The 22,335-nt window shown below is 32.5% G+C and overlaps 1 protein-coding gene across 2 annotated transcripts in view; it reads left to right on the top strand.

Annotated features, from left to right (window-relative positions):
- The window catches only part of LOC108730884 (neural cell adhesion molecule L1), a 115,583-nt gene that overhangs the window by 67,341 nt on the left and 25,907 nt on the right, over positions 1–22,335 (top strand). For both annotated transcript variants that reach the window (XM_018460829.1, XM_018460828.1), the window contains exons 2-4: positions 5,715–5,926; positions 13,931–14,066; positions 16,450–16,583. In XM_018460829.1, the coding sequence (XP_018316331.1) occupies positions 5,715–5,926; positions 13,931–14,066; positions 16,450–16,583 (482 nt within the window). The remainder of the gene's footprint in view (positions 1–5,714; positions 5,927–13,930; positions 14,067–16,449; positions 16,584–22,335) is intronic.

Genomic DNA, 22,335 nt, shown 5'->3' with positions numbered 1-22,335 from the left:
TTTATCGAATTTTACATAATTACTGAATCAAATTACATTCTAAGTTGCGTGTATCATTGCGTTAGTTGTTTACCTACAAAATAAAATTCGCGAATTTTGATAATTGATTTTATGAAAGTGAAGCAACTGCGTGTGACATTCCGCATTTTGATATCTCTTGCAATTGTCATTTAATTAAATTTGTAGTCAACACAAAAAAGTTTAGAAAAAGAGCTTATAATGATCATATTTTACATAAATTTACATATAATAAAAAAAATAAAGAGACATATTAAAATGAGACTGTTATTAGTCTCCAATATTATAAAATTAACATTTAAATTATCAAAGAGCAATAAACTAATATTTATTATTAATGCTATAATATTTGAGTGACTAAATACAATGTTGAATATAAAATTATTAAATTCTGTTGAATAAAATAAATATTTGAAAAGAATATAAAGAATGATATCGTTCTCTTACTTCAAAAGTGACACAATTCAAATAACGTGATTTTTTAGTTATTGAATGAGTTAATACTTCGATGCGTCACTCTATATCGTTTTGTCACGTATCTACTACACTAGATATTATAAAATATCATATAAAAATGAACATTTATGATGTTCAAATTGTTTTCGATCGAACTGCCAGATATCAAAGAATATAACAGTAACATATAAAATTATCATCGGATTAAGTTTTTACGACAAATTAACCAGAAAATGGAAAATCGTACCTTAGTGCGGCACATCCGACGTCGGATGTGCCGCACTAAGGTACGATTTTCCATTTTCTGATTAATTTGTCGTAAAAACTTAATCCGATGATAATGTAAAAAAAAATTGCATTTTTCTAGTTATATGAATCATTAAACTGACGGTTTTGTAATGAGTAACTTTAAATTAACTTATAGATGACTTATTAGTTTATGCCCAATTTCTTCACTTCCTGATAAGTTGTGGATAACCTTATTCAGAAGATATCTCCATTGTACTCTGGGAGATATTTCTTGGATAAAGTTATCTAGCGATGAAGAAATTGCGCATTAGTGATTAATCATAACTAGAAAAACACAATTTTTATATTATCATTAGGTCAAATGAAGTTAAGTTTAAATCATAAATTAACAAAAAAATGAAAAATCGGGCCTAAGAATGACATTATCAAGTAATCATAAATGAATTAAGTAAACACTACTTTATCAATCATTGAAAATGAACAAACAGAGCTTCATTAAAAAATCGTTAAGTATGTCACAACTCAAAAAGAGTGATACACAGAAAAAATGTTCCGTTTGCAACAATAGGAAATAATGATAATTTTGGCCCATCAATATCATATTTGTGATAATCATAAAATAGACATATATTTGAATATTTTTAATAGCCATTAAGATATGCCAATCTTACATAATCAAACTACATAGTTCTTATAACCAAAAAATGTATTGATGGGCGATTTTTGGTCATGGCAATTGTATCCATTTTTTTCCGTTCAAATTAAAATAATAATAATGACTGATGACATTATTGATTACATTAAGAATATATTCTTTTTACAATATTTAATTAATTAATTTAATTTTCTATCAAGTCGAAAAATCCTTTTTTTCTTTTCTAAAAAAACTTAATTTTTTGAGTTGTGTCACTTTTGAAATAAGGGAGCGATATGTATTATAAAAAATATCTGAATGTATCTTACGGATAATTTATTACCGTGTACAAATCATTTCTCATTCCAACATAGGTAGATTAGATATAGGTATATACAGAAAAACAAGTCATCAAGAAAATGAACTCCACAGATATGAATAAAAACATTTTATGTGATTTTTTTTACGTTAAATAAAGAGAAAATTTTTTGATGAAATTAGTATCGTGAAAGTTCTTCTTATCTAAAGAAAGGCGAAGAAACGAAGGAAGAAGAGAAACGTCATTATTTTTATAACAGATTAACTTCGCCGGTATATGAATCAATCAAAGTTATTGCCTGCACTTAGACGCAATATCTTTTTTACGTATATTTATACGTAAAAAAAGTCCGCGCCTTTTTACGGACAATAAATTGTTACAGTATCGAGAGCATTCTGCTCGAAACGAAATGTAGCAGCATTTGCATGTTATCTCCTGCTCTTTCGCGAAATTACGCTTCCGTTACGCTCTCAAAAAGCACAGGATCGAGTGTACAATGGTGTTATCTGGTGCGCAGCTTAATGCGGCACTCCGTGCCTCGGAATTATTTATTGCACTTAATCACCGATCTGCGGCACTTGGTAGTAGTTAACCCATATTTCCCCCGGCTTAATAGCGAAAATAAACAGAATTCGCGGCCCGCCGAACATCTCCTCGAGCAAATGTCTCGCGGGCATCGTGTGGCATATGCGAAACGTCTAATCGTGACGTTCCGTTTGCACATTACGCCCAGCTATTCCGTGAAGATGCATTTCCATTTGCTCGCTCATGCAATTCCACGTCAGAAGTGCCGGGCGTTGCTTGAGCGATGATTCGGCGTTATGCTAAGTGATGTAAACGCCGTAAACCTAAGATATAGCGATGAAATTTCGAAGAACTTAAAAATTAGAAGCATTTACTCCATTCGAATGACTAAATAGTAGCAGATTGTTTAGTAAGTTACTCCAGATTTATATCGCGAGGCTGCATTTAATATCCGCGTAAATCTCCATCTGATTAGTGGAGTGCGAGATAAAGCGTCGCTAACTTAATCACTGTGCAGTAACGCTGACGATCGTCCACTGGCAACATTATGAAACCATTTAAGGTTCGTACGGGAAAGCATTATGTTTCCGCGTTTCGCGAAAGCGCATCCTATGCAGCGCACGTTTCATGCATTTTTATCCCATTTCAAGAAGTGCTACGTCACATGCGGTATGCACCTACGTTATGTAAACGTTTCTACGTTTCTCTCTCCTTGGTCTCGCACTAGATTATTTATTATACTAATTACGGAATTGCGGCCGCGCCGGAGTTCTACTTTCGAGCTAGCTTGACGGCGTGAATAAAGTTTACGCTGGGAATAAGTTGCACCGCAAACGCGCGCCCTTTACGGGGCGCTCGGCAAAGTTTATCGAAAGCATTTAGCCCAATACTAACACGTACATTGAATTAATTTAACTCGCGCGCGATACCGTGCTTCCTTCTTTGTAATTGGTTTCTCGAAGGGTGGACAAAGGGGATCGTGTACGAGGATCTCCTTCCTTTGGACGGTAATAGAGGCGCCGCTGACTGCCTTTTCGCTTTGATCGCTCCGCTGGAATAGGATTCGGAGCAGCTCCGAATCGACGGAAAGACCGGCAACGGAAGTACCCGATGACCGCAAGAGCTTCGAGTGGAAATTACCAAAAGACAACCGTATTTCAACATCGGGATCTCGAAACACTTTGCAACAAAATTCTAAACATGAATAAAGTGTTTTCCGATTGCGACAATCATTTGCGAGCTCATCTTTTTCTCTCTCTCTCTTTCTCTATCTTTCGTCTCATTATTTCGTATGGGAAAACGAGCGAGATTCGAGAAAAATTGTTAAAATCAACTTGCACCGCAATCGTGATGTAACTTGCTGTAGTATGATCGCCTTCTTTCGTCGCTTTTTACTGTCTGTAAGCATATATAACTTTCATCAGTATTCGTTGCTGCAGAGTGCGTAATCCTCGCGAAATAATGCAACAAATATAGAAATATAATACTATTATCTAAATTCCGTCGCATCTATTACTATAATGTTGAAACAATCGCGCTAATAGAGTTTACATCGAAAATTGCATGTATTATACTACGTTGGCGTATTGTTTGATCGAACACTTTAGCAAACGTTGACGAGATACAATCAATTATGTTAATTGAGTTAATTATGTACGATGATAGATTTGTCATACTGCATAAGTAGATCACATTGTTTATGTTAATATTTTCAGTCAATTTCTACATAATGTAATAATAATGTATATGTCATTGTATTAAACAGATAAATAGTCATTTTCGTTTCCCTCTTAAGGTTAATAACAAAATCGTTTTTTAAAGACAAACTTTGATCATCCGATTATAATTTCCATTATCCTATTATTGATGAACTCATCTATAATTGTCGATATTAATTGTAAGTCAATTTATTTCTTGCGTGAATTGATGACATTGCAATGTGAAAACTATTCCCTCTGAAAGAACGGAAATGCTTAGAAAGCAAAATATCTTTCCTCGTGAAATGGAAAAAGGAATGGAAATAGGATTGGGATAGGCTTAATCTTAGGAAAAATGTCTCTCTAAGAATAAATCCCTTGTCCTTTCAATATCTTACCGAATAATAAAACACAAATGAATAGAAATATTAGTCCTAGCTCAGCGATAACAAATAATTTCTGAAAAATTATTATCACGTTTTTATGCTTTCGTCTCTATGCATTTAAATAAATAAGAGATACGTTGTCACTAAAATTATATTACTAAATTATTAATAACTCCATAATCTTTTATATACAATATGGATAATTTTCACAATAAAAAATGTGCACATTATACAAATAATGTGCTCATTAATCGATCGTATAGAAAGGAAAATTAATAAATATAGAATTAAAGAAAGCAATACTAAAAATGTTCTTTTAATTACTTGAATTAAGTATCACATCGTTTTCTTACTTCTAAAATGAAACAGTTAAAAAAATATAATTTTCGAGTTATTATCATGAATGAATTAAGTGAACATTATCTATCAATCATTAAAAGCAATCTAACTTAAGTAAATAAAAAATCGTCAAAATCGTCACAGTTCAAAAAGGATAATTTTAAAAAAATGATCAAAGTCGTCACAACTAAAAAGTTGGTTTTTTAAGGATTGCGAATAATAGCAAATATAACATTTGATTATGTTAATATTATATTCTTTTTGCCGATTTATTTAATTGCCATTATTTAATTCATTATTTTCTACCAAGCTCAAAAATAGTTTTTCTCTTTTTTTAGAAAACTTAATTTTTTGAGTTGTCTCACTTAATTTTGAAGTAAGGGAGCAACATATTTCTTAAAATAGATCAAAGTATAAATAAAACATACTTAATCCCCTACTGGTATGTTTAAAACTGTATGATCATATCCTTTAGATCAATATAATTAAAATCTCTAAAAATAAAATATTTTCACAGAAAAAAATCTTACATTACCAGACGGAGTCATCAAATACTAGAGAGAAAAGTTTTTTAAATAAAATATTAGTAAGAAAATAAATTACATTTTAGATCAAATAGATCCGAATAGACCAGCAGGTCTTAAAGTTGTAACTTAGTATTATCCATAAAATATACTTAAAGTTTTCTAACTAGATATTTCCCATTACTTATAGAAAGTCGATTAGTACATAATAGATTTACAATCGCAAATCGATAGAACATTAAATCACGTCGCGAAGTTTTGATTCGCGACGTGAAAAATTTACCTGGATTATTTATGACTGACCTACTTTCTGACCAGCGTTTAATCCTAAAATCACGGAGATAGCGTGCATCAATCAAAACGCGTCGCGACGATTGGCCATGTGTAAATGCATTCCTGGAATAATGCATGAAATATACTGTGTGCACTTTGCGAATTCTAATCACGATTGTTGTATATTATGATTCAATGTCAATAAATATTCTTCATACATGTAAACAAGACGCGCTATTATATGCGCATCAATTGAACGTCTTTCATAGTGAGATATTTTTTTATTGTTTACAGGTGCAACAGGTTTGAAAGATTTGACGATAAACGTCCCGAAAATGGTGAGATCGGGTGAATCCGTAACATTGTCATGCTATTATGATCTGGAGGGCTTAGCTTTGTACACTATACAATGGCTTTTCAATGATCGAGAATTTTATCGCTTCATACCCGACCGCAAACCACCGCCACCCTACAGCATTTTCGACGTGGATGGTATACAAGTTAACGTAAGTAATTTACCCATAAATAGTACAAATATGTAAAAATTCCTATCACTTATGAGAAATCAATTAGTCAAAATATTAATTTGCACTCGTTGATCGATAGATTAAATCACGTTGCAAAAAATAAACGATGCATAAAAAATTTTAACATAAAAAAATTTATCAATATTATTCTTTGGCTGAATAAAAAAAATTTCTAAAAATATGAAATTTATTAAAAGTTTTATTCAAAAATAAATTCATGAAAAAAGGTATGTTTTAGAAATTTATTTTACCTTTTTTTAAAAAATAAAAATCCTTTTCATATTTGTCCTTAATTAATTCAATTATGCATAAAAAATTAGAGAATTAGTATCTTCTTATAACATACAGACATCTTGTATCTATATTTGTTACATTTCCGTGGTATAAGGAATTCATAATGTTTCTTATTCTTCTATCTTTATATTTCTCGTTTTATCTTTAAACGTTCTTGATAGATAATTTTTATATCATTTCCATTTAACCAATCTTTAATTAGACTTAAACTTTTTATTATGAAAATGTCTAATGTCAAAAATTAAAATATGAAGAAAGATATAATCACACTCACACATATAATTATGGAAAAATCAAATTTCAATTGCTCAGATGATCAGTAAATAAGAGAATTCTCTAAAACATTTTAATTCTCTGAAACATCTTTGCTGCATGTGTATGTGTATATTTATTACATTGAGTATAAACAGTGCCTCTTTTATAGTAATAACTGAGTCACCGACTAGGTTTAGCTTTATCACATTCAACTTCTCAATTAACTTGCAATAAAAATCTTATCTCTTTAATAACACTTTCGTGAAAGTTTATTATACTAATCTCGGTAATACCATGGTCCTCATTATACGGATGGAGTTTCCCCGATAAATCAGTCCTTAATCCACGAAAAAGATTCTACGCGGTACTAGAATAAATAAGCTCGAAGTTTCAAGTTTCACAGTTAACAATTTTATATTGTGTCATGGAATTTGATCATCGACATTCAAGTTTCAGCAAAAACAATATGCGCGCAACTTATTAAATAATATGAAGAAACTTGAAATTCGATTATTAAATGTCTTAAATTGCTTTAAATTAATACTTTAAATCACAACGTACTGCATTGTTGTACGATGTGTATCATAAATTCCTCAAGAGATGCGCATATTGATGGACCGTTAGATCCATTTATCAAACGCGCTCTCTCTTTCGAAGAGTCCTTGAGATAAGAACTAAAGCCGGCCCGATTTTTGCGCTCGCGAGTAAACGACGAGCTATCTTTTTGTGAGCTAGCGCTCGATCCGATCGTAATCTATTTTTCTACGGAAAACACAGCCTGCAAGTAGATTCGATAAGAGAGAAGATCTAGTCGCATTCTCTCGCCGAGGGCGAAACTTCTTGCCGCTCCCTGGACAACCGATCTTCCTTTCCACCCCCAACCGCCCTTTCTAATCTCTCATGCATCGGGCTGCCTCCATTTTTCCGCCGATATGGTCACGACGAAGGCAAAAGTTTCTGTTGCGGGTGTAGGGTGAGGAAAAGAATCGATAGACTGATTTATGGCATGTACTACGACCGCGACACGGCTTGAACCTGGGTCAAGCGAGTTCCGTGTTTTACGGACGTCGATTCAACGTCGCCGCAATCGCGTCGCGAATCTGCCCCTTCTTCTCGTCCCTTTTTCTCGCGTTCTCTTAAGGTGTGGCTCTCCTTAAATTTTCCGACGCTCGAGAAAATGGAATCCCCCTTTCCGCAAGAGAGAGCACTCGGCGCGAAAGCAATATCCTGTAGGTTTGTATAACGACCTCGCAAACGCGCTCACGCGTCGAAGAAAAATGTTAGAGATTAATCCTAGGTACATAGTTGCGCTTATTGAGTATATATGAGAAACGCAAATAATTTCTGCCATTCTAATGCATTTATATTTTACATTAATTTAATAAATACGAGATGGCTTAAATCTAGTGTAGCTATCAAGAATTCTAATATTACAGTTTGACAAAGCCATCTAGATTTATTGCATCACCCCAAAAAAAATATTCTGCCATTTAGCGGTTCCGTGTTAATGTTAGAGGATTTTCCATTTATATATGACCTCAAGAGAATACTCTACAAAATAAAGGAATTTCGTATAACACCCTAAAGTACTGGATTTAGGATTGCGATCCTCTCAATACTAGAAGAATGTCTTGTATATACTGACGTGAACACGTATTACTGTAGCACGTAAATGACAAACCTCTTCTAACAAGTAAGCGTGTCGCTAGTATTTTGTATATCCTTTTATTTCAAAAGGCTATTCGAGTTATTATAATAGAATTTTCTAGAGAAATTTATTTTTGATCATAACTCATATGTCCTCATTTTTATAGATGAATACATATTATAAATATACGCACCTGATTAATATAAGATTAATGTAAGATTTTTTGCTTAGAGGAAATGCTAAGAGGAATTCCCCGCTTATCGGCAGAATATTTTTTTTTTGGGTGATGGAAAGAACGATTTTATTGAAATGTTTGAAAATTTAGCTAAATACAATTCCGAAAATATTTTTGGGTCATAAAAATAATTATGTAAAACGTCCAAATTGATAGAATGTCAACATTTTTGCAATATTCATCATGCTTGAGATTCCTGTGTAATTATTTTGATGGTTCAGCAAAATTATTTTCAGATCAATACTTTAGCAAAATTGTTCTTTTATTTGGAATGAACTGATTATTATTTTATTAATTTCAATATTATACTAACATTTTGTTTTCTTTACTAATTTTAAACGTTAGCATATTTTTCATAATATTAACAATGTTAAAAAAAAATTAAACGTTAATCGATACTCGAGAGATAAATACATGATAGAAAATCAATGTTTATAGAAAAAATAGTCCAATAATTTCAATCAATTATTATCTACTTTCTTCTTATAAATTTTATAGTTTGCTTAATGATTTAGTTAATAAATATCTTGGATGAAACACCACACGCACAAGGAAGACATATATTTTGCAACGTGTACATTTAATAGCATCCTACGCTGGTTTCCTTTTTACTTCCTATTCTGTTGTACCTTTTGTCCGACAACTCAAAGGGAGCATACCGAAGTCCTGCAGGAAAATATTCTCGTGGGATCGTTGTGCTTTACTGATAATTACCGCAAAGGACGGTCGTACAGACCACGAAAGTGGAACAGAACTTTAAATGGAAGAAAAACGTAACTCAAAGAAAAGAGATATGGCTAAAAAAATAATGCAGCAGATGATACTGGTTAAAAAAAAGGGATAAAGAAAAAAAATCGGAACAACCAGTAAAACATTGCAGAGAGCAAGGAATATAATGCACGAAAAAGACTAAATGAATTATTAAAAGTGAGCAGGAAAAGACAAGGTGAAGAGAGGAGCGATCAAGAAGACAAGAAATAACGTGGAAAAGCGAGATGGAATTCGTTTAAAAAGTGTCAGATGACTTCTAGAGTTGTGAATATTTCTCTCTTGAAGAAAGAAAAGCACGGGTGATGAGAGGAGGAATGATACGGAAAGAGGAACTTATCGAGAGAAGCTGTGACGAAGTGACACTGCAGACGTTATAGATACAGGGACTTTCATCTGAAGCAAGACTAGTCTTCCCGATTTCTTTCTTCAAATGTGACAGTAAAAATTCAATTTTTCCAACTGGAATTCCGTATGAATTCGGAGTTATTTTACAAGATTTTCACTTTATGTGCCTCGCAACACACTCAAAAAAGCGATAGTAAAATATAACTTTTGTATATTAATCCCTATTATATTTCAAGAAGATCCGAATACGGAATGATTGGGAGCATTAATCCTTATACAAGGACATATTTTTTTCTACTGTAGGGATTTTTATTAATATTTGTGTTTATATGTTTCTTTTTCGCTATATAACAAATCTAAAGTCAATTCAATACGGGGCGAACAAATTTTTTATATCAGTGATTATTTTTACCAAACTTATATTTTTGAAAGTTTCTTTGATCGCTGATTATATATGAATCTAAAATCAAATTTTAGAAATTCAAAATGACAGATCCGGTATGGTGAATAAAAAAATTGAGATATAATTGATGAATTTATCCATATTAAATTTTATTTTTTTATGTACTTTTTGGTTATTATTACAAAAAGTAATCTTTATAAAATGTTTTTTTATACAAAATAAATCGCTTTTTTCTAAAAAAAAAAACCGTGTTTTCAGTAGTATACTTTTACATGATTTTTTTAAATACAAATCGAACTTATGAATAATTTTCGATAAATTATTTATTACAAATTAAAATGTACTTAATATTTATTTGAATTTACAATTTTCTAACTTTATTAGTTTATGTTCAGCTCAATTAATTAAACAAAATCGCGTCTTTTGTCTTAATTTATGTATAATCAAAAGCATATTGCTTAATAGATTAAAATATTACTTAGAAAATGATAGGTTGAGTTCTCAAAAGTATAAATCATATTAATACATGCAAATTAATTATTAAATATTAAAGAACCATTAAAAAGATTGAGAAGAAAAAGATGAGGCGTAAAGATCAAACTCGGTAATTCCCTGCATGACGAATAACTTCTAGAACAATTTAACTTATTTAACGAATGAATATTAATTCAGAAAATGACTGCATGGTGAATTACGGCGGGACACGAGAGTAAGAGTAAGAGTAAAGCAAGTCGCGCAAGATTTAAACTCGGCTTGAGCTGAGATAGATAGGAAGCTAGACTGAGAATTTTCATGAGCATATAAAGCATCCTAAGTCGGTAGATAGAACGGCAGGTATTGCCAGCATAATCTTTATACGGAAAATTTACAACGTTCGCCCAAATAGAATGGTGGACTTGAAAGACGTCTTCACGATCATTCGCTCCCGATGTCGCGACAGTTACAATGAGTTCACTGTCGTTTTATCGCGAAATTGTGTGGCAGTCACCGATAATCTCGTCTTTTTACAACATCACTTAACAATACCCCACTTGCCGATTATCACCGCGTTATCGTCGAGCTAAACTCGAAGGAGAAATGGCTTTGCACGAACGTTTGTACGTGAGAGGCGATCGCTGCTCTCTCGTGTGTGCGCCCGAAGATTTAGGATAATAATTTTTCACTATTCGATTAAGTTTCTATCGTCTATCCCGATTGGCTCGTATATCTCCAACCGAGTATTTTCAGCCGATATAAGAATAGGCGATATTTGTTCCACGTGAGTCATGGTCCGTAATACCATGTAACGGTATTGAGCTATTGTTACTGCGATGTAATCGATGAATCGAGAGAGAATAGCGCGCTTGTACCCTCGTAACATTTTAACAAATACAAAGAATAAAATCTCGAATATTGCTCTGTTGTAGGCTTTTAAAGAAAAAAAGCTGTACAGTCAAATATAATTCTATTTAAGTATGAGTAACGTTTGCGAAAATGGATGTTCGCGGAAAACATTTTCTGGCATATAGACGAAATAAGTATAGATTATGCCTTCCCTGATCTTAGCATCTCCGGTAGAAAGAATTGAATCAATATTTTTCTCAATTTTATCAACATTTCCCTTCAGCTTGATACTTAAGAAAAAGAAAGAAGAAAGAAAGACAGAGACAGAGAGAGAGAAGGATATGATTCAAGCTACTTTACTCTTTCTAAACCAATTGTAAATGTAGACATTATAAAAATGCGGAGTTTATTACGCACGGAAGAACGATTTTACTGAAGAATTCAAAAATTCAGTTAAATATGCAAATCTAAAAATAATTTCGTCGGATCATTAAAATAATTATGTAGGATACTCAAGCATAATGAGCAATACTGCAAAAAATTTTAACATTCTGGCAACCTGCTTGAGCGTCTTACATAATTATTTTGATGGTCTAACAAAATTATTTTCAGATCTGTATCTAGTTAAATTTTTAGATATTTCAGCAAAACCATTCTTTCCGTGCATCTATATAATTATGTTATGGCATTAGAAATATTTTATATTCTCTGATCGACAAACGATGCGAATTGATGACATGAAAAATTTATTTGTCGTTGATTATTTTAAACAAATGATAACGTTAATAAGTATATTAAGACGTGTCTTTATTCCTTTCAAATTTATACTTGATATTTGAAAGTAAAATCGATGGAATGTGAACAAGTCGAAATCTTTAGGTCACCATTCATATTTAAATTGGTACAGATTTTACCATGTGTTACGCGCATGCATGTATTCGTTTGTGTAACTTCATTTAATCAAGAATGTAGGACGCAGACTGAAAAATGGGATGCATGTTCACACTTTTCATAAAGGAGGTAACGCGTGGCTCCCGCAGTTTCCGCCCTGGTAGATCCGAATACCTGCGGCGCGCAACCCTTTTCATTGATATTTTTCATCGAGCATCTCGTCCACGCCGATGCCAGAAGCGGAAGAAACGATGAAAAAGACCTGTCCCCTCATCCGATATAGTTTGTAAAGGAGGCGGAGACGCTCGCCGCGATGAATATAAATGTCTGCGAAGAGGAAGAGAGCGAGATGTCGCAAAAAAGAAACGTGCGCGGGCGGATCGCAGGCTCCAGATTTAAACCTGGAAAGGTTTGGATGTAAAATCGATCAGCGGTACAAAATGCAGAGTAGAGCAATATCAACGATGCTTAATACCAGAAGGATTTGACGCGAACATCGAATGAAAAAGCTAGATTAATCCTCGTGAATTTGAAATTTTTTAGAGGAAATGTCTCTGTAACAAGATCTAAATCTATTTATCGCTTATAATATTATGAGAGAAAAAAGATTTCACAAAATTTAATTACATATAAATACTTGAAATAGGATTGCATATCATAATATAGGTATGTTTCTATTGTATCCTTTAGATCCTTTCTACGTTATTACAAGTTATGTTTTACTTCAATTTTACTTTTGTTCAAAACTTATCTTCATTTCTATGCTAACTTTTTAATACGAAATTTCAAAGCATTCAGACAAAATTTCACGTTGCCCTTTGCTAACTTCGAAGTTCTTGTGATAGATATGCGCGTTTCTCAACATATCTCAAAGTAGCATATGAAATCGAAGCACGCTGCTGACTTATTTTTGACGTAGACGCCACACACGTGTTACGAATCAATGATATGTCATCGTGATCGATATTGCAAGACAAGAAACTTTTGTTCTCCGATAAAAGATAGCTAAGACGTGATGCTTTCTCCAAAGATATTCCAATAAAAAATTCTTTTCCACGCAGTAATCTATATGTAATACTGTCAGGTCTTTCCTTCGTTCTTCAAACACCTTTAAAAGCATTTCGAAGAACGTCGTTTTGAAAAGAATCTCCGCGAATAGCGTTACTCTTCAGTGACAGTTTCACTGAAATCCGCGCTTTTAGCAAAGTTGCCCGAATGCACGATCGATACTTATTATCGTCTTCCTTCTCCAGACTAACGAACACGGGATAAGTGCAAGCACGACTGATAACCAATTCTATGAAAATTTACTTTTCCATCGTCTCGCTATTTTGTAATCGCAACATCCTTATCGTAAGACAGACTAAAAGAACGTTACCTAACTAGAGGCGGTGAACCATTTGTAATGAATATTCCTTGCATCTTATTCACTGCTTTCCATAAACTTTCTCCTAACTCGCGATCGTCGAGCATGAAGTTTAATTGGAGCAACATTGAAAAATGTTAAAATGTAGACGTTTCCTAAAATTCTGTATGAATTCTTATGAATTGATCACGCGAAAATAATTTCTTGCTAACAAATTATCTGCATGAGAATACTGTCGAGATATCGCTTGAGGAAGATAGTGATTTTGTAAGGAGCGATCCTAACTATTGACGAATTTCTATCATGAAAAATGAAACTTTTCATAGCGGTGTACGGCCGTAAAAACCTGGCTATGGGAAAAAGGAATGAATTGCAGAGTAAAGAATCAAAATGGAGAGGGAGTGAAACGGAGCATAGGTGGAGCACAGTACATCAAACTTCGTGTTTTACAGATCTCCAAATCGAACTCGCACGACGTAACATTGGTGAACGTGTCCAGGGAGCTCACTGGGACTTACAAGTGTGAGGTGTCCGCAGGCAGCCCTTCCTATCACACTGGGATTCAAAGGGCCAAGATGGAAGTAGTTGGTAAGTACGTGCGCGTGTCGACGCGCGACGCTTGAAAATTTCTTTTTTTGCTTTGGTCGAAGATAAATCGCTCGTTCCGGAATTGTCCTAAATATATCTACACGCCGTTCTTTGTCTATCTCAGTACTTGATTCCAAAGCGGTGATATATTTCGCAAACACAACGATCGGCTGTAATACCGGATTTAAGGAAAATCGATGTGCCCTATAATGCTGCAATAAGATATATCGTCCATTTCCAATAGACAAACTAAATCTATGCTTATTTCCCGATATTTTTGTAATCCCTTTTGATACACACAACTAAATTTTTATTTTACTTGAAATATAATATGGTTTGTTATACTTTCCAAAACTTTATGCAACATGATCGGATAAGTATAGATAAAGTATATAATAGATTGAAAAAAAGATTAAACATGAAATAGATAAAATATAGGAAGTAAAATAAGTATAGATAAGTATAAATTAAAAAATAAAATTCTCGACGAGTTAATATCTTTGAAGTGATATGTATGCTATAAGAAAATTACAGAAAGGTGTAGAATAATTTTGATCCCCAAATTGTGCATCAGAGAGTTTATCGTGTTACGTAATCAAATTATAGTAACATAATTTTATTTTAATCGTGTTTTTTATAATTATCACAACTTATCATGATTTCCATAACCCTCTAATAGCAAGGCTAGTGGAAATGTGCCTCACAGCTTTGTTTATTTTTATTTTACAGTGCGCATACAATGTTTAACAGAGAAAGAAGTTTCATGATATATATTATTTACTTCCTTTTACCCATTTTATTATATTGATTAGATATGAAATAAAGCATCGAATCGGATTCTAAATCCTACTTTTCTTGATATCTTAAAAATTCACCTTACGATGGGAGAAGTTAGCAGAGAAAGAAATTTCATGTAATATTACTTAACTTTTTTTACACATTTTATACATTGATTCGAGAAATGAATAAAACGCAGCATTGGGTCGAATCAGCCCCTATACCCGAAGAATTATTATATCTTGGAAAAGATTTCCAGATGGTACTATTCTTCGATGTATTATATTTTATAAAATAGGATCGATAAAGGGACAATCATATTTATTGTTAATAAAAGAATATTTTACACTTAAATTAAAAATTCTTCAATTTAGAATAAGATGTGATCTTGGATATCGGTTTTGTGTCAAATATTATGGCATCATCAGTGGTAAAGATTTATTCTAAACATTATAGAAATATATAAATACTATGAAATAATTTATATGCGTTGCTTAAATAAGTTTGATTTTATCTCAAAATTTGCTTATTTAATTCAAAGGATTATTGATTAAATTAACCTTAATGTTATTTTATTTTTTTATACTGCATAAGATTGCAATAAAATTAAGTACATCAAAAATATTTTTGTCTCGTTATCAGAAATCCTTTCTGAAGGAGTACTTTCTTGGATATCTAAAAATTCACCTTGAAATATATATTAGATAGTTAAGAATTATAACTTTTGAAGGAAAATACATTATTATTTATTGACTACTATACTTACGGTAATCATATTTTCTTAAAGAAAATAAAGGACAAATCTGAAAATTTTAGGACTTTGTTCCTACATATTTTCAAATCAGTTTGTGACTGTCAAGAATCTGTTCATTATAAAATTTTATCGCACAATATAATTAAATCGAGATAATGCGCAGTTTTCTGATAGTTCGAAACTGATTTAACTGAAACAAACCCTTGAAATAATAAAAAGTTTCAAATAATAAAAAAAATGAAAACAACACTAGTTTAAATAAATTTAATTTAAAAAATTAAGAATTATAATTAACAAAAACAAATTGCATTTATATGCATGAAACTGTAAAATATTTTCCGTAAAAATTTGCTTATTAATATAATATTATAGATTGGAACGCTAGTTAAAAAAGAATTTCCCATAATGTCAAAATAAAGGACGGTAAAAAACAACAATGGAAAGTAAATAAGGACAAAATAGAGTTTTGAAGAAACAAATAAATCTAAAGGACAGCTATCTAAAATAAAGGATTGTCCTTTACAATAAAGGACGTATGACCACCGTAATTATATCCAACTGTTCCTGTACGAGGGAAAATCTCATATATCAACTAAGAATATATAACTTCTGTAACGATATCACGATGTAATGCAGATTACAAATTATTAACAAAATGCGCGGCAGTGGTGCCGAGGGACACGTTGGAAACACTAGCCCTAGTCGTCAGTATCAAACATGACAGGGTCGTTGTTCAAGTGTTTCCGGTATGCTCTGTGACGCCCCTCCGGCGCCGTTGGCGTGTCGCCAGGTGTCGAGTTAGTGCCGTGGCAGCAGTCGCATGTGCTAAACGACATAATTATTATGCCTTAGACGCCCCAAAAACGGGTCCTGCGATTCGTACCGAGAAGGAGCGCATAGCAGTGGGCGAGACGCTACGGGCGAACTGCACCTCAGGCAAATCCCGCCCCGCCCCTGACGTTACGTGGAAGCTCAACGGTGAAACCGTAAGTATATATCGCCTCTCGCCATCCTCGCATCTCTCTTATCCTATATACGTCTTGACGTAGTCGTAGCTACGTGACCTTACTGGATGATTAGAGTTGCAACGGTGGAAGACCCGGGACTTGCGCCTATTGCATTCTGTTTCGCCCCGTTCCATTACGTCAATCCCGCCGTTCGTATCGTTCACTCGGGGCTTCTCTCCCCAAAACCGCACCGATATCGAAATACGCGTCGCGAGATTTACACAAAAGAATCGACGTGTTCGACACGGCACACCGTAACGCTTCCAGCAAATTTGGTAGCACGTAACGGGATTTTGTACGCAAATTGATCGATTATCTGTAGAGAGGAATAATTGAGTTAAATAAAGAAAGGAAATTGTTACATAGAAATTTTTAATAAAAATGTAGCCAAAAAATTGTAAAATCTGATAAAGGTAGCTCTAAAAAATGTCTTATTGTTATGGATGACAAGCGGACCAAATTCCATCAAAAAATATTAAAAATACTAATAGAAATTGAATTTTGCGGCATATTTTTCATCTATAAAAAGCTATCGCAAAATACAGTATTTGTACGAGTATTTCATATAAACTTTGATATCTCCAATTTACCGTCATAATTTAATATCGAAGTTTAATAAAGGATGAACTACAGTTGCTGTCACTTTGAAACATTCTATGCACGTTCACATGGCCGACAGAATTGTCAATAAACTAAATCCGTGGACAGAATTTTGTTTCTGAATTATTAATCTACATTGATGTTAATTAAGATGATGTGAAACGTGACCAATCGTTTTGTCAATGTATTATTTTTTTGTGAATACAAACGTGATGTGAGTACAATTTTTTTTATTAATAACTACATATTAATAACATATAAATACATACACATACACACAAGAAAACTACAGTTTAATAAATATATATATAAGCTGTTTTTTTTTTAAGTGATCCAAGTCCAATTTTGAAAAAAAATGAGTAGAGTAGAGCGGGGCTAGTTTTTGCGCATAGGGACAAGTTGGGCAAGTTGGGCAAATGCAAATATCTAAATAACCAAAATATATATAGATACGTCTATGCTTGCGTAAGATAGCACAAAGACAGAGATTACTGCGCTTAATACAATAATCTATGTCCGGCTGTCAACAGCTAAACACGTGCGCTTTTACGTTTTCGTACATCAAAAGTAAAATTATTAGGTGAGTATTCTTTTTGGTCTACGTGATAATTAAAGCGATTAATAACAATCAAATGTATTTTTTAGATATAAGTTATTAACATATTTTTTAACTTTAATGTTCAAGTTGCTATTTTATCAACGATTTTTTCAGTTTTAAAAAATATTTCAGTTAACACCGATATGGGACTTGTTGGGATCAATATCTTATAACTAACCTTATAAACTCAGCTGCTCAAATGAAATCTGTCTTTATCGATGCTTTTTATTCTATGTTAATGATTAAACATATATTTTACGTTTAATTATTATTATTATAAAGAGTAAAGGTTTTAGTTTTTCTAATTTTTTAAATTAAAGCATTTAAAAAAAAAGAATATTACAAATTATTATACTCAAGATGAAAATAATAAAACTTTGATTAATATACACATAATCCTTTCATGTTTTTAATAATATACAACCTCATTAAAATTTATCTTCATGGCCCAACTTAGCCTTCGAGAATGCTCAACATATCTCATAGGTGGGGCATATTGATCCACTTTGCATCCTTGTAATTAACGTAATTTTTTTCTTATTTACAAGATATATTAAGGATTTATAAGTACTTAATTATTGAGCCAGATGAACATGCAACGTTTTAAAACATTAGTCTATCATAATTGTGTGAAGATTTATAATAACTTAAAAAAAAAGTGTCACAATTAGCCCTGCTCTACCCTAAATCTTATTTTACCTATTTATTTTTATTTTTAAATTTAATAAAAATTTATATATATATGCTATTTTAAACAAAGGTTTATATGTAGAGAGCTTCTGTATTAATCTCATATAATAAGTTATAATTAATTTGTACTAAAACAAAAAACAAAGCTGAGAGAATATACATATATTTTATGATATAACTGTGCACTAAAATTACGTTCTTAATACGTTCTCAATAAAGATTTTTCTTCTGTGCAACAATACGCTGTAAAGTATGAAAAACTAATTTGCAAAAATTAGAATTTCGTGTTATAGCACATCTAATTTTCGGCATCACTTTATGACGATCGCAAACGAATTATTGTTTTAATGTTCTGATATTTCTGAACATGTTTTGCATACATATGTAAATACCCTTTGTACGTCACATACAATGATGTTTAACTTATCACACATTTTTTTCAATCACTGTGACATTTCCAATATATTTTTCATGATGTCGTATGAAGAGTTTCACGCATAATTTCTCGTGCAAAATTCAATTGAATCACCATCATAACAAAACACACATGCATACATTCGTCATTGGTTAAATTATCACCATGGACATGAGATCAGGCTCACTTTATCGCTATTCATTATTCATATATTTTCACATAAAAACATCCATTTGCGAGAATTCCATTTGATACGGAATTCTCGCTGGATATCAAGAATCTGTATATAAACTGTCTATATATAAATCTGCATATAAAGAAGATTGTACTCGTATATAAACTATTTATTGTAGCACAATAAATAGTTTATATAAACTCGATATATGTATAGTGAAAGTATTAATTAAAATAAAATCTGTAATATATGCGCCTGTACATATAAATGTGTTTGTGTTATATCTTGTATTATAACAGCTTATTAATGCTACTACATGACTAGCTTGAATAACGTAAACGAGATACGTGCGTGTTATACGATCACGTGATTAACTATAAAGATGTGCCGGGCCTTTCGTTCCATAAAGTAGATAAATCTCGAGGAACCTTCAAGTGGAAAAGCTTCGTACGCTAGTAATCTGTAGAGCTCTCCTGTTAAGTGCAACATCAGACGAACTGCGATCGCATACCAAGGAAAACAAAAAAACAAGAAGAGAAAAGTGAAAGACAGGCGGTGAGAGGATTAAGTATATAGTTGCTCATCCGTATTTCTGCAATCGTCGAGTGCCCTATCGATTGATAAAGTTTCATCCTCAATGCTCCAATTAAATGTTTTAAGTGTGCCTCTCTCTCTCTTTTGTGTTCGTTCTTTCTTTCTTTTTCTCTTTAAATTGCATCCCGTTGAATTTTCCTTGCGACCACTATTAATTTCGTTAACTGCTTATGCCATTACGTACTTTCATTCGCAGTATTTTATAGACCTGCTGCTTTATGACTTAGTTTAACTTTAATCGCACTGGCACGGACGGAAAAGTTATGCCTTTAAGAAAACAGGCTTAACATTTGCATTCTATAGACACATACATACGTATACACACACACACACACACACGTATATATATATATATATTATATATATATAAACTTCATCGGGTGAAATGTTGAAAAAAGGAAAACCTATATCGCAGGCCTTTATCTTGACGAGCGGATCCATTGCTTTCGCAGAAAATACCATTGGTTTAAATAACCAGGGCACGAGAGGCGCGATATTTTCCACTGAATATTCGTTTTCAGAGGCCGGGCGCTTTGTTTTTGAACGAGCAGATTTATGCCGTCCTTTGACACTTTTCATTCTGACGATTGAAACGGCGTAACTCACTTTCGGCCGGTAAAACTGGGAAAACGTCAGCGCGGCGAAACGGCGGCACAGCGATTTAACGGAATAATTTAGTTGATTTAACGAAAGCCGCGAAATAACAATTTATTTGCATACCAGGCATACCCTTCAACCATGTGCGAATGTATCCGAACGAATCTTGCTGAATTTGATTTCTACCGCCTCGGATCGGGATTTCAATAGCTTCGCTAGAAAGATAACGTTTTATATTCTCGTCATGGGTAAAAATGTTGCGAGTGTACTCACCATAAGGAATTAATATGATTCGTCAACAGTTGAATGATCCAGCCACTGCATTTATACGAATAATATATATGAATAATAAAATTCCTTTAAGCATTTAATTGATAATTCTTCATTTTTCGTAGTACGTATATGCATATTTCGTGGAATATCTATCTACATGCTTCTACGTATATGTATGTAATAATTTATTCCAATTTATATGAATAAAATTTTAATTTCATAATAAATTACACTTAATTAATAATTTTGTTCTTTATATAACGTAATATTTTACGTTGAAGCTTTCTAATGCACACAAAATGATTATATATCATAAAATCACATCATAAAAATTAAAAGTATATTTTTTACTGTTACATAAATAATAATTATTTTTAAAAAGCACTATTATTTTTTATTCGCATGAATTTTCATTTGGTTCACTCATTAACTTGCTCTTTTACGTAATGAAAAATATACAGAGAAATATTTTATGTGATTTTTTTAACGTAAAAATAAATAAAGCAAAGATTGTACTAATCTGTATTATAAATTGAATTTAATTTACAACAAAAATTATAATAAAACGTATATTAAACATTATGACATAAAGAAAGAAATATTATTGGGATGTTGAACTGGGTGTTGAAGAAATTCTCACCTTAGCCAGTAATAACGAACGAGCAATTTTAAATGGACGCTTGAAAGAGCGCGTCAAATTGAATCACTTGGCTTTTAGAATAAAACGACTCGGAGTAAGCAACGACTGCGTTTGGACGAGCGTAAGTGAAAATTCGCATTTCCAGCGACGAGAGGAACAATAGTCCTACCCTGGATGAAAGCATCCCGTGTCGAAATTGCACAAGGGTCGTCGTTTCGCCCCTCTCTATTTTCGGTTTTCGCCCTCCTGTCACCCATGACGTGTGTCACCCCGCTTACTATCCTTGGTTTTAAGCACCGCTATTGTTGACAACTTCCTCTATAGTGCCCTAACGGGGCACTTTTCCCTTATTACAGCCACACTTTTCGTTGATTTATCCACGATTCAATTGTCCTTATTATTCAACAATATTTAAACGCCTCCCTATTTTGCCTGCGAGTAACATGCGTTAATGCAATCAATAAATACATTAATATACATTAATGTTACACATTGATGTATATTGATGAGATAATTTCCAAGCCATAATTTTCATTTTATTATATTATCAAATCTGATTTGTCATACTTCAATTATCTCAGTCTAACCTTTTCCTGTTAAAAAAATATTAGTTAATAATAAATAAAATCAACATTGTGGAATTTTTTACAACATAAAGGTATAATTTATTCTGTGGATGCAAAATTGCATTTATTTAATTTTTTTTTATAATCTGATTTGTTTACTGATAATAATATTCCGACAATTTCACTAAAATAAAATATTTATTTACGAATTGCGTTTATGAATTTCAACGAACATGATGACTTTAAAAAGTAATTAGAAATTAATGTTGAAAATTCCGTGAAGCACAGTGTTAATTCAAGAACGATCATGTGAGACGTCAGGCCGTGTCAGATAAAAATAATTAAACAACTCTTACGTTCAATATGAGAAGAGAAATTAGAGAACCAAGATAAGAGGTGGAGATCTTCCTTTTCCTTGGAATTTCGAGACTTGTTCATTTAGAAAACGTATAAAAAAACTCTTATCAAGCAACGATTCCATGTAACTCAGAGACCGGTCAGTGAGTTAGAAAATCGTTTTCATCGATTGGCCACCTGCTTATCCTCCTCTCTTATCCTCTTTTACTACCTTTTTTCTCACTCT

The sequence above is a fragment of the Mycetomoellerius zeteki genome, unplaced genomic scaffold (genome assembly GCF_001594055.1).
Source record: "Mycetomoellerius zeteki isolate Tzet28-1 unplaced genomic scaffold, Tzet1.0 scaffold98, whole genome shotgun sequence".
Lineage (NCBI taxonomy): Eukaryota > Metazoa > Arthropoda > Insecta > Hymenoptera > Formicidae > Mycetomoellerius > Mycetomoellerius zeteki.
Note: the sequence above shows the minus strand (reverse complement) of the source record. Positions and strands in the feature narration are given on the sequence as shown.